This window comes from Trachinotus anak, unplaced genomic scaffold, assembly GCF_046630095.1.
Source record: "Trachinotus anak isolate AG129_WGS33_773 ecotype Australia unplaced genomic scaffold, CSIRO_AGI_Tana_v1 ptg000013l, whole genome shotgun sequence".
Taxonomy (NCBI): Eukaryota; Metazoa; Chordata; class Actinopteri; order Carangiformes; family Carangidae; genus Trachinotus; species Trachinotus anak.
The window spans coordinates 24931258-24945858 of NW_027273864.1; the positions used below are offsets into that span (position 1 = coordinate 24931258).

General features: G+C 42.1%; 1 protein-coding gene across 1 annotated transcript; it reads right to left on the bottom strand.

Moving 5' to 3' along the window:
• Window positions 1–12121: 12121 nt before the first annotated feature.
• On the bottom strand, window positions 12122–14601 carry LOC139630831 (uncharacterized). Its single transcript, XM_071494592.1, has 2 exons — window positions 14166–14601; window positions 12122–13856 (listed from the first exon to the last, which is right to left on the bottom strand). Exon 2 carries the CDS (start codon window positions 13620–13622, stop codon window positions 12624–12626), a length of 999 nt encoding a protein of 332 aa, XP_071350693.1. The 5' UTR covers window positions 13623–13856; window positions 14166–14601; the 3' UTR covers window positions 12122–12623.

Below are 14601 nucleotides of genomic sequence, written 5' to 3' on the forward strand. Positions count from 1 at the left end.
AAATGTTATCTTTATTGTCCCATAAGTATTTATATATATTGTGCTTTGCGCTTATTAAACAGGTTTATTGATGTATTTGAGTGTAGAACGGTAAACGTAGGTATTTGTTTATGTTGTTTGTTAGCTCGTAACTGGCAGTGGCTGACACAGTGTTAGTGGTTGTGCTAATGCAAACTGTCACTCTCTGTACTGACAAGGTTTTGGGCTTATTTTGCCCCGCCCCCCATTCCTGCAAGTTGACGGGATTGGTTCCTTTGTTATATGACATATGAATCCCTGGCTGTCTGAATCTGTTTTTATGAGACTGTCATTGGTTCACTGGCATTCATAGTGTTGATTGCTTATTTTGTCTCATATTAGGTTATATATAAAAAAACATCATATGGACATGGTTACTAGGTTTAAACCTTAATTTTCATTGGAGGGGGGCAAAGGTAGCAAAGGCAAAATCAAAAGGATCCATCTGAGGTGTATTAGTATTCAAGCCTGTACGGCGCACATACATAAACACATACACAAACACAGGTTTTTCCTCCACAAATTGAACTGGTGTCCTTACCCACAATCCTCCCTGCTCACTGACAGACAGTGTGTGAATAAACACCATCTGAGACGAGCAAGGAGCCAACAGCCCCACACATCCATATTATCATTATTTGCCATGAATCTTCTGCTCACTGAACTGCTCGCACTGTTTCTTTGCTCAGCTTTCCCTCTCCACCCTTCCCGCATCCTCACCTTGGCCAGTCAGCTGTCCACCTTCGCAACACTTTATTCCCACTCTGCATCCGTCATCATGTGTCAGCTCAATAAAGCAGCCTGTCGCCCAGCCAGCCACAAGGCCTCTCACACTCTTGTGTCCTCCTTTCCTCCTCTCCTTTCTGATTTTACAGCTGATTTTTCACCTTCTTTAAACCTCCTTCAGCAGTCTATCCTTATTCCCTCCTCTCAGTTAGGACTCATACTCCCCCTGACCCCTTTCCCTGATTCCTCTCCTCTCATCTCCTGTTTTATTCCAGCCAGTCAGATAGCCAATTCACACCTCCCTCTCCCTCCTGTTCAGTTATAACAGCCTCTAATTTCTGGGTAGTGACCCACTTTTCCAGCAGATGACATGTTCTGTTCTGGTCCAGTACTGGGACTCCTTCTGTTCCGCAGCCTTTAGTGTCAACAGACATTTACCAGCACTTGGGATATGATGTAACTATGGAGTGAGTGTATACAATAAACATATACACCAAACTGCACTGAGCAACGCAGACAGTTAAAAAGGATTACACAGAATGAAGAAGCGCTAATAATAATGATTATGAAGTCTGGACAGAAGGACTGCAGCTATCTGTACAGCAGATGCCCCTCAGCAGGGTAACTTAAAATGTCCACTACTTTACTTAAGCACCTATAATATCGACACACACACACACACACACACACACACACACACACACACACACACACACACACACACACACACACACACACATTTGCTCATCTCTGTTTACATTAAATCATTTTAACTTATATTTGCTGGCACAGACATGCCATACCTCTGCATTTTGTGTGTATACCTTAATTAATTATTTAAACCTTCCATCAAGGCACAGGGATTTAACTCTTAACTGACCTTGTTTGCTTTTCTGACAGCAGGGAGGTGGTCTGATACACACACAGCAGATCTCCAAACCTCATGTTTAATTGTTTTGTTTTTGAGATTTAAGGTCTGTTTAAGTACTTCTCTGTTGGATAAATGAGGACATAAGGCACAAATGAGGCTCCTAATATATTAAGAGGAGCAGAACTGTACAGTGCATTCATAAAGCCTATAGACAGATGTTGCAGTCTCATGATGAAATTGCTAGAATTGATTTTTTCCCTCATCAATCTATATTTAATACCCGTAACATACTTTGTCACCTGACAAAGCAAAAACTGTTTAAGAAAATCTTTGCAAATTTATTAAAAAGGAAAAACTGAAATATCACGTTGACATAAGTTTTCAGACCCTTTGCTGTGACACTTACCATTGAGCTCTCCCTTTTCTCATGATCGTCTTTGAGATGTTTCTACATCTTGATTGGAGTCCACCTGTGGCAAATTCAGCTGACTGGACATGATTTGGAAAGGCACACACCTCAGGTTGTAGTTGTTCCAAACATCTCCCATGTAAGAATTATGGAGGCCACTGTGCTCCTGGGAATGTTTTGTATCCTCCTACAGATCTGAGCCTCGACGCAATCCTGTCTCATTCATTGTCAGCTGTGAGACCTTGAGTAGTTGTTGCAATTCCCTTCAGCCAATCACATGACTAACATAATCCCCCCTGCTCACCTGTTTTGTCCAATCAAGTGTGGATGTGCAGGCCATTAATGAAATAACAGCTCTGCCAATGAGAATAAAGGGATGCTGTCATCTGTCCTGCTTCCCCCTGACCAATGGCTGAGAAAAGTCAGTGTAGTGTGTGTGTGTTTGTTTTATTATATATGTGAGTGACAAAAACTTAAATCCCACTATATTTGTGGGGTCCATGGCACTTTGTGGGGACCTAAATGCTGGAACCCAAAAGTTTAAAGGGCTGTTTGAGGGTTTGAACTTGGTTTAATAGTTAGAATTAGGTTTAGGTTTAGAAAAAGGTGAATCACTCACTCCAGGTAGAGGTGATTTGTTGTCACAATTTAATCTGTTCAAGTAGTTAAGTTGTTCATCAGTGAGAGTAAGATGGAGCTGGAGATTGACAGGTGAATTGGTGAGGTGTTGGCAGTAATTTGCTTGTAACTTGTGGTGAAGATGGAGCTGAGCCAGAAAGGCAAAGCTCTTGACTTACCAGTGGAACTTTGTTCCAACCATAACCTGTGGTCATGAGCTGTGGGTAGCGACCAAAAGAACTGTGGACACAAGGGGCTGAAATGGTTTTCTTCTGTAGGACTTCTGTGCCTAAACTTAGAGATAGGGTGAGGAGCTCATAGTGGATTTGCTGCTCCTTTATGTCCAAAGGAACCAACTGAGGTGGTTCGGGCATCTGATTTAGATGCTTCCTGGGCACATTCCTTTAGAGATTCTCTGGGCACATTCAACTAGGAGGAGATCCCATCACATATCCCACCTGGCCTAGGTATGACTCAGGATCCCCATGGAGGAGTTGGAAAGCATTGCTTGAAAGAGGGACTTCTGGAATACCCTGCTTAGCCTGCTGCCACCACGATGTGGCCCCGCATAAGCAGAAGAAAATGGATGGATGTATGGATGGATGGATATGTTTAGGTTAAGGGTTGAGGTCAGGCATTTAGTTGTGATGGTCAAGGATCAGGTAAGGGGCTGCATAATACCAATGACAGGTCCCCTCAAAGATTGCTGTACCATCATGTAAGTCCGTACTCATCACATCACACATGATACCCAACAGGTTTTTTTCTTTAATTTATGAATTCACTAAACAAATAAAATGTTCACCAAGGATGTAGAGGCCAGAGAAGTGAGATAGAAAGATGATGTTTTTAATTTCATTTGGTTTGATAAATCAGACACACTCACCTCTGTCAAGCAAGATGGAAAATTCAATGCTCTTCCCCCTTTGAAATGTGCTGGAGTCTAAAGTTAGCAGACATCAACAGACAGACAGGCAGACTCCAGCTGTGAGTTGGCCTAGTGGACTAAATCTCCTGTTGGAAGAAAATAAAAAGATATATTTGGATCTCTGGAGGTTGGTGAGGTGTCATGTTGCGCTTCTGTCTTTCACAGGAGCTGGATCAAAATACTACTAATAATAATAAAAATAATAAAAATAATAATAAAAATAATAATCAAAAAGCCAGACTAAACGCCCCCCCCCCCCCCCCCCCCCCCCCCCCCACACACACACACACACACACACACACACACACAACATTTTTTTATTTTACCACAATGTGCAAAATAGAACTAATGGTCACAAAGAGAGAATTTGCTGGTGAAGCAATTTGCAACAAAAACCTTAAGCTTCATTTTTTAAAGAGACAGCAGGAGAGAAGTATGTGTGTGTGTTTCCTCAACAGTCAGTTCTGCTGCGGACACTCTGCTGTTGTCATGTAAGTGAATATTTGAACCACTAGATGGCAGCACAGTTACTAAAGCTAAAACCAGCACATACCTACAAAATCTGTCTGGACAACTAAAACCGCAATACTTTGTGTATATTAGACATAATTTACTTTACTGTGACACAATATGCACTGAAGATACACTAAAATAAAAATAAGATAAAACTTTTATGTCCATTAGATTAGCATAAAAGAGAAATGTCCTTTGAAAACCCAGCAACATTGTGTTTGAAGAAAGGTTGGAAAGTTTGGGCAACCCCTGTCCCAGAGGACATTTAAAAAACGCAAATGTGACATAATAACTAAAGGAGACAGAGCTGAGCTTTGGCCCAGTCTGACGCCTTTGTGTGTGTGTGTGTGTGCGTGTGTGTGTGTGTGCGTTTCCTGAGCACGGAGTCATTAGGTGATCAGACAGTCCACATTTACAATAAGAACTGTTATTTTCTTTGTGAAGTCATTTAATATATAATAACCACCCAATACATCACTGTGCAGCAAAACAAAATCACAGTCACATTACTCACAAACAGAAACTAGAAAAATACATCAAACACACATGTAGATCAGAAGATCACAGAACATCAGCTTCACTGTCAGTTCAATTCAGTCTTTTAAATGACAGTTTCAGCCAGTCCCTCCTTATACAATGAATTTACTCGAGATTATTGTTGGCCATTATTGTTTTGTATATACTGATACTAAGATCACTTTCCCAAATAAAGTGATCTTAGTATCAGTATCTCTAACTCTTGGTTAGAGATAGGTTGTGTATGGTGGGGTGAAGGTGAAATGTTGGCTGATTGCAGAGTTGAGGTTGTTCTTCATGTCTAAAAAATGGCTCCTCAAGCCTAAGATTGGTTGGTATTTTGTGAAAAAATGATTTATAAAATTAAAATAACACACCTGGAGAAGAAGACAGCAAGATGAGCATAACACTATAAGCCAGGTGTACCCTTAGTTGTTGCTCAACCGAAAGTACCGCACAAATAATTTTCCTGGCTCTGCAACTAACCAACCATGTCTCTGGAAAATTAGGAGAATTTATTGATTATTATCTGTGTCAAATTCCAGAAGTTTAGAGCAAATATTGACCTATTATGTATATGTGTGTGTGTGTGTGTGTGTGTGTGTATAGGTAATTAAACAACAGTTTCACTTTTCATTAAATTTTCATTTCTTTTACATTGTTTTTTTATCAGAATCAGAATCAGAATCAGAATCGCCTTTATTGTCATTATACATAGTACAACGAAATTTGAGCGCTGCTCCCTTGGTGCAAACAATGCTAATTAAATAAAATAAATAGGAACCTAAAGAGAACACAAGAATTAAAAATAGAGGAGGTATAAAAAGGCAAGTGATATGTACAGATATAATTACACGTGGTATGAATGAAACCCGATTATTGCACTTTAGGCCCAGTTTTATTGCACAGGTAATTGGAAGTTATGCAGTGTGATCGACCGGTCATCCGGATTTCTTTTTGTCTTTGTTGACTGCAGTGATAGCCCTCGGGAAGAAGCTATCCCTGAGTCTGTTTGTCCTAGTTTTGTGTGACCTGTACCTTCGGCCCGACGGTAACAGGTCAAACAGGTGGTTACCGGGGTGGGAGGGGTCCTTGATGATGTTTCCAGCTCTGCTCAGATAGCGAGAGTTGGCTATGTCCTCCAGGCTGGGCAGAGAGCAGCCAGTGATCTTCTGGGCTGTGCAGACGACCCTCTGTAGTGCTCTCCTGTCAGCTGCTGAGCACCCCGCATACCACGCTGTGATGCAATACGCCAGGATGCTCTCTATGGTGGCTCTGTAGACGGTCACCAGCAGCCTCTCCTCCAGGTTGTTCCTCCTGAGCACTCTCAGGAAGTGGAGGCGCTGCTGGGCCTTCCTCACCACCGCCGAGGTGTTCGCAGTCCAGGAGAGGTCGTCGGATATCTGCACACCCAAGAATCTCATGGTGTGGACTCTTTCCACACAGTCCCCGTGGATGTAAAGTGGGGCCGGGTCCCCTCCGCCCTTCCTGAAGTCCAAGATGAGTTCTTTAGTTTTTGTGGTGTTCAGTTGGAGGTTGTTTACCGAACACCACGCAGTCAGTCTTTTGACTTCATCTCTGTAGTTGGACTCATCCCCTCCTGAGATGAGTCCAACTACGGTTGTGTTGTCTGCAAACTTTATGAGGGTATTTGAGAGATGTGTTGGGGAGCAGTCGGATGTGTAGAGAGTGAACAGAAGGGGACTCAGAACACATCCTTGTGGAGAGCCGGTGTTGAGTGTGATGGTGCTGGACAGGTGGGGGCCAAATCTGACAGTCTGTGAGCGGTTTGTCAGGAAGTCCTTAATCCAGAAGCAGATGGGGGTGGAGAGGCCCAGGTGGGACAGTTTCTGGATCAGGATCTCCGGGATGATGTTGTTGAAAGCCGAGCTGAAGTCCAGGAAGAGCATCCTCACGTAGCTGCCCGGGTGCTCCAGATGACTCAGTGCGGTGTGCAGCGCTATGGTAATAGCGTCCTTGGTGGATCGGTTTGCCCTGTAGGCAAACTGGTGGGGGTCCAGAGTGGGAGGCAGACAAGTCCAGATGTGCTGAGAGACCAGTTTCTCGAAGCACTTCATGACCACAGGCGTAAGTGCAACAGGCCTGTAGTCGTTGGGGCTATCCACTGCTGTCTTCATATAAAATCATATAAAATAGAACTTACATGGTCACAAACTGAATGACTAAACTTTAGAGAATTTGCTGGTGGGTCGGACAAAGAGGCAGTTTACACAAAAAGCTGTAAGTATGAATTAGTCTTTAGTTCGCTATGAAACTGTGGTGGACAAAATTAGGTGATGAATGGGGACCACTGTGGCGGATTTACCAGGTAGTAAGAAAAAAAGCTTCTCTGCAGAGCCTCAAGCCTCATGTACAACACACAATATGTCACAAAGATTGCTCCGATCCTCTGTATTGTAATGTTCCACCTGACTTATCACAACATCTAAGTGCCATTTCAGCACACTCTGCTAGTGCGTAACAGGCAGAGTGTGTGTGCTCCGTGTACCAGCCTATGCTGGCACATATTACTGTCTTGACAATGTGTGCTTAAAATAAAGGTTCCTCAAAATAGCAATGCGCCAATAATGCGCCTCACCAACTCATTCTAAGACCAACACGCCCATGGGTGCACAGATGAGCGCAAGTGTATTTGCTATGTAAAAAACACTGGACAAAAAAATGACAACTGTTTCGGTCTGAAACTGGCAAAGGCACTTGCGTTGTGCTTAGCGACACTGCACCAGGTGTAAGACAGGAGTGCACATGGGTGAATATAATGAATGGAGGTGAATAGTGGAGATGCCCTTCTTTGCAAAACAGATCTTATTGCAGTTGTACACTACCCTGTATTTGGGGTAAAAAACAAAAACTAAAAAACAAAGTTGAGTCACAGAGCAATTGTGACATAATAACTGAAGGAGACAGAGCTGATCTTTTGCCCAATCTGACCCCTTTATGTGTGTGTACGTGTACGTGTGTGTGTGTGTGTGTGTGTGTGTGTATCCTTTGCACAGAGTCATCAGGTGATCAGACAGTCCTGTGACCACAGGTTCATGGCTCCAACAGCATTTGGGATTGGAGTAAACGACCCTAAGGCAGATCCTAAGCTTCTGACGTATCCTGGCACCAAGCTGACCAGCTGATTAGAGTAGGCCTGCAGCACAGCGTTAGAGTCTGTGCCAGAATATTTCAGCAGGGACTCATCGATGCCCACATCTGGTAAGAGGCATGGGTTATTGAGTGAAGTTTCATAATAGAAAAGAGAAATCCTCTCATAATCTTCGCGTGACATTTCATGGCCCATGTTTTCACACTCCGATCTGTGAGGCTCAGACAAAGTGCAATTGTCCCACGACCAACAGAGGAACACCAGGCAGTAAAGCAAGCATGAAGATAAAATCCAGAGTCAGCTGCCTCATATGTAGCCAAGATGACAACACCAGTAACCAACCAGGTCTCTGGAACGTGAGGCGTATTTGTTGATTCTTCTCTCAAGTCCAAGCGTGTCAAAGTCCAGAAGTTTATACCAAATATTTACCTGAACAAGAGACAGAGAAACAACTTTATATAAAACCAGATCTGTCAGCATGTTTTCTAATTCATATTCAGACATTTTGTACAGTTTGCCGTTCTCATTGGTTCAGCTGTTACTTACATTGCACATCTTGGCAGCCTCAGGGTTACACTCTTTGGTGGGATACTTCTGAAAATTAAAATAACACACCTGGAGAAGAAGACACCAAGATGAGCATAACACTATATGCCAGGTGTACCCTTAGTTGTTGCTCGACTGAAAGTGCAGCACATAAAATCTTCCTGGCTGGGGCAGGGGTTTGATCAACCTTTCCTCACAATTTCCACCTTTTCTTATTAGGGAGTTTTTGAAAAAGGCTTTTCTGGTAAATCTGCCACCGGATCCATTTCTTCTCCTTTTTCTGCAATAGTGCATTAAAAAACAACAGGGCTAAGTAAACAAAAACAAAACAAAAAAACTGAGCTACATCTAAAAACTAAATGGCATAAAAGAAAGTTTAAATACAAATTAGATAATACTATGTCACATGCTAGCTAGTTTTACTTAAGTTTGGTAACTGGTCCTATGATCATGCCACAAGAAAAATGCTAATGCCAAAGCTCTGGTGTCTCAAAGAATACAGCCAGCATGGCAAATATGAAATCTGATTGGTTGAACAGGACCATAAAAACACATCGTCCCCATTAGCTTCAACAGCAGAGTGGATTTACTGGGAATTCTGAAGGAATCTGGGTAGATTTTTCACGTGGAGACAGCACAAGTGTAAAATCTGATTGGATAAAAGCTCTAATTTATATGAGCTGCACTGAAAGCAGCGCAGTTGAGGGAGAGAGAGGCAATGACATGATGTTAAAAGACTGATGGGAACAAACATAACTATTAACCAGCAGTAATTATAAAAATCTAATTGCTGATTCTAACCATTTTCAGGTCAGTGGAGAAGACCTCTGATGGCTGACCTCTGCCAGTAACTAACCAGGTGACTGGAAGATTAGAAGAATTTATTGATTCTTATTGTGTGTGTGTGTGTGTGTGTGTGTGTGTGTGTGTATCCTTTGCACAGAGTCATCAGGTGATCAGACAGTCCTGTGACCACAGGTTCACGGCTCCAACATAATTCACACAATTCTTATGCCACAGTTTTTGTTTATTTTTCTGTTCACATGCACATGTTGTTTGCCCAGGAGCTGGACTTAAAGCTGCAACATATAAATCTCACTTTCATTCAAATTTGCACTTAAATGCAAAGAAGTTCTGATTTTCATTTTGAACACATTTACAATAAGAACTGTTATTTTTCTTTGTGGAGTCATTAATAATAACCACCTAATACATCACTGTGCAGCAAAACAAAATCACAGTCACATTACTCACAAACAGAAACTAGAAAAATACATCAAACACACATGTAGATCAGAAGATTACAGAACATCAGCTTCACTGTCAGTTCAGTTCAGTCTTTTAAATGACAGTTTCAGCCAGTCCCTCCTTATACAATGAATTTACTCGATCATGTTTGGTTCACAAATCAGCATAACCTCCTTAAGGTTATTGTTTGCTCATTATTGTGTTGCATATGCAGAGTTAGAGATACTGATACTAAGATCACTTTATTTGGGAAAGTGATCTTAGGTTGTGTATGGTGGGGTGAAGGTGAAATGTTGGCTGATTGCAGAGTTGAGGTTGTTCTTCATGTCTAAAAAATGGCTCCTCAAGCCTAAGATTGGTTGGTATTTTGTGAAAAAATGATTTATATAGGCCTTAATCACATTATTATCTCCACAGCCCTCAGTGGCCTCTGACCGGCCAGGAAGGTATACGCCACACTGTCCCTCCCTATTTCTTAAATAGCACGATATTGGACCACACCCACAAGCAACTCCTCCACAGCCGCAATATTGTTCAGGGTAGGTATGAGTTTTACTGATCTTGTAGGTCTTGTATTTATTCAGCAAGTTGTCCAGGTCCTGAAGATACAAATTGATCGCAGCTTTGATTGTTTCAACCTTGTTTGACACAGGTTGGCCAGATTGTCCAATCAGTCGAGCCTCATGGATCAACATCTGGATGTGGAAGGAGGCTCCATTAACCCAGATTTTGAGCCCACGTGATCTCATCTGTCCGTCCAGCAGCAGGGAATTTTTGAGGATGGTGAGATGACCGCTCAGCTGGGCCTCTAATCTGTGTAGTTCCATTTGCAAACGCTGCTCATTTTTGATGAACATGGTGTGACGCTTCAGATATTCTGCCATTGTGTCCCGGACAGCTGAAGCTTTTTCTTCACCAAAGACACGTTGGAGCATGCTGTATGTATTGTCATTTGTTTGTGTGCTGCTCTTCTGGCAGATCTCTATGATCATGGAAATCACCAACGCACCAAGTCCAACAGCATTTGGGATTGGAGTAAACGACCCTAAGGCAGATCCTAAGCTTCTGACGTATCCTGGCACCAAGCTGACCAGCTGATTAGAGTAGGCCTGCAGCACAGCGTTAGAGTCTGTGCCAGAATATTTCAGCAGGGACTCATCGATGCCCACATCTGGTAAGAGGCATGGGTTATTGAGTGAAGTTTCATAATAGAAAAGAGAAATCCTCTCATAATCTTCGCGTGACATTTCATGGCCCATGTTTTCACACTCCGATCTGTGAGGCTCAGACAAAGTGCAATTGTCCCACGACCAACAGAGGAACACCAGGCAGTAAAGCAAGCATGAAGATAAAATCCAGAGTCAGCTGCCTCATATGTAGCCAAGATGACAACACCAGTAACCAACCAGGTCTCTGGAACGTGAGGCGTATTTGTTGATTCTTCTCTCAAGTCCAAGCGTGTCAAAGTCCAGAAGTTTATACCAAATATTTACCTGAACAAGAGACAGAGAAACAACTTTATATAAAACCAGATCTGTCAGCATGTTTTCTAATTCATATTCAGACATTTTGTACAGTTTGCCGTTCTCATTGGTTCAGCTGTTACTTACATTGCACATCTTGGCAGCCTCAGGGTTACACTCTTTGGTGGGATACTTCTGAAAATTAAAATAACACACCTGGAGAAGAAGACAGCAAGATGAGCATAACACTACAAGCCAGGTGTACCCTTAGTTGTTGCTCGACTGAAAGTGCAGCACATATAATCTTCCTGGCTGGGGCAGGGGTTTGATCAACCTTTCCTCACAATTTCCACCTTTTCTTATTAGGGAGTTTTTGAAAAAGGCTTTTCTGGTAAATCTGCCACCGGATCCATTTCTTCTCCTTTTTCTGCAATAGTGCATTAAAAAACAACAGGGCTAAGTAAACAAAAACAAAACAAAAAAACTGAGCTACATCTAAAAACTAAATGGCATAAAAGAAATTTTAAATACAAATTAGATAATACTATGTCACATGCTAGCTAGTTTTACTTAAGTTTGGTAACTGGTCCTATGATCATGCCACAAGAAAAATGCTAATGCCAAAGCTCTGGTGTCTCAAAGAATACAGCCAACATGGCAAATATGAAATCTGATTGGTTGAACAGGACCATAAAAACACATCGTCCCCATTAGCTTCAACAGCAGAGTGGATTTACTGGGAATTCTGAAGGAATCTGGGTAGATTTTTCACGTGGAGACAGCACAAGTGTAAAATCTGATTGGATAAAAGCTCTAATTTATATGAGCTGCACTGAAAGCAGCGCAGTTGAGGGAGAGAGAGGCAATGACATGATGTTAAAAGACTGATGGGAACAAACATAACTATTAACCAGCAGTAATTATAAAAATCTAATTGCTGATTCTAACCATTTTCAGGTCAGTGGAGAAGACCTCTGATGGCTGACCTCTGCCAGTAACTAACCAGGTGACTGGAAGATTAGAAGAATTTATTGATTCTTATTGTGTGTGTGTGTGTGTGTGTGTGTGTGTGTGTGTATCCTTTGCACAGAGTCATCAGGTGATCAGACAGTCCTGTGACCACAGGTTCACGGCTCCAACATAATTCACACAATTCTTATGCCACAGTTTTTGTTTATTTTTCTGTTCACATGCACATGTTGTTTGCCCAGGAGCTGGACTTAAAGCTGCAACATATAAATCTCACTTTCATTCAAATTTGCACTTAAATGCAAAGAAGTTCTGATTTTCATTTTGAACACATTTACAATAAGAACTGTTATTTTTCTTTGTGGAGTCATTAATAATAACCACCTAATACATCACTGTGCAGCAAAACAAAATCACAGTCACATTACTCACAAACAGAAACTAGAAAAATACATCAAACACACATGTAGATCAGAAGATTACAGAACATCAGCTTCACTGTCAGTTCAGTTCAGTCTTTTAAATGACAGTTTCAGCCAGTCCCTCCTTATACAATGAATTTACTCGATCATGTTTGGTTCACAAATCAGCATAACCTCCTTAAGGTTATTGTTTGCTCATTATTGTGTTGCATATGCAGAGTTAGAGATACTGATACTAAGATCACTTTATTTGGGAAAGTGATCTTAGGTTGTGTATGGTGGGGTGAAGGTGAAATGTTGGCTGATTGCAGAGTTGAGGTTGTTCTTCATGTCTAAAAAATGGCTCCTCAAGCCTAAGATTGGTTGGTATTTTGTGAAAAAATGATTTATATAGGCCTTAATCACATTATCATTTCCACAGCCCTCAGTGGCCTCTGACCGGTCAGAAAGGTTTACTCCACACTGTCCCTCCCTATTTCTTAAATAGCACGATATTGGACCACACCCACAAGCAAATCCTCCACAGCCGCAAATTTGATGACGGTTGGAGTTAGTGTCACTGATCTTGAAGGTCTTGTATTTATTCAGCAAGTTGTCCAGGTCCTGAAGATACAAATTGATCGCAGCTTTGATTGTTTCAACCTTGTTTGACACAGGTTGGCCAGATTGTCCAATCAGTCGAGCCTCGTGGATCAACATCTGGATGTGGAAGGAGGCTCCATTAACCCAGATTTTGAGCCCACGTGATCTCATCTGTCCGTCCAGCAGCAGGGAATTTTTGAGGATGGTGAGATGACCGCTCAGCTGGGCCTCTAATCTGTGTAGTTCCATTTGCAAACGCTGCTCATTTTTGATGAACATGGTGTGACGCTTCAGATATTCTGCCATTGTGTCCCGGACAGCTGAAGCTTTTTCTTCACCAAAGACACGTTGGAGCATGCTGTATGTATTGTCATTTGTTTGTGTGCTGCTCTTCTGGCAGATCTCTATGATCATGGAAATCACCAACGCACCAAGTCCAACAGCATTTGGGATTGGAGTAAACGACCCTAAGGCAGATCCTAAGCTTCTGACGTATCCTGGCACCAAGCTGACCAGCTGATTAGAGTAGGCCTGCAGCACAGCGTTAGAGTCTGTGCCAGAATATTTCAGCAGGGACTCATCGATGCCCACATCTGGTAAGAGGCATGGGTTATTGAGTGAAGTTTCATAATAGAAAAGAGAAATCCTCTCATAATCTTCACGTGACATTTCATGGCCCATGTTTTCACACTCCGATCTGTGAGGCTCAGACAAAGTGCAATTGTCCCACGACCAACAGAGGAACACCAGGCAGTAAAGCAAGCATGAAGATAAAATCCAGAGTCAGCTGCCTCATATGTAGCCAAGATGACAACACCAGTAACCAACCAGGTCTCTGGAACGTGAGGCGTATTTGTTGATTCTTCTCTCAAGTCCAAGCGTGTCAAAGTCCAGAAGTTTATACCAAATATTTACCTGAACAAGAGACAGAGAAACAACTTTATATAAAACCAGATCTGTCAGCATGTTTTCTAATTCATATTCAGCTCCTAAAACAAACACAACAGAGTTAGGGGATTACACTTCCAACACAAAATATAAACCATTCAGTGGCCAAATGCTGAAACCTAGACAGCACTTAGACCATATATAACAACACACAAATTAAAGTGAGATGAAAGGGTAATCCCACATTACAAATCATATATATGACAAAATAAACTACACAAAACCATTTGTGAATAAACAGCTGTGTGACTGCAACTCACACAACATAAACTACACCTGAATAAGGCTGCTTGGATGGCAGCTGTAGTGCTGCAACAAATAATAAATCACAAATAATACAAACAATAGGAAAAATAAACAACCAGCATTTTTTACACTTAAAACGGGCCCAAGTTAAAATAAACACAAAAAACATTAAACGATTACAGGCCAAACGAATAAGAGGAAAACAGCCAGAGGCAAAGCAGCAGCGTCCCTGCGGTGTGCGCCGCGGCAGCAGGCCAGCTCCTACGACGCATGATAAATCAGATTAACCAAAATAATGAATACAAAAAAATAGAAAACTGATGCCAGAGTAGGCAGGAAGACAAGGGAATCTGCAGGCCCTAGTCGAGCAGCCGAGATAAGCAGCCGCGCAACAAGGACCTGCCAAACTGCAAACAATCACGGAGGCTGTCTCCTACCTGCGTCAGAGCGGGAGCGAGGCGCGCTC

Coding starts and splice junctions, on each gene's coding strand:
- LOC139630831 (XM_071494592.1), bottom strand. CDS start 13,622: ATGGGCCATGAAATGTCACGTGAAGATTATGAGAGGATTTCTCTTTTC.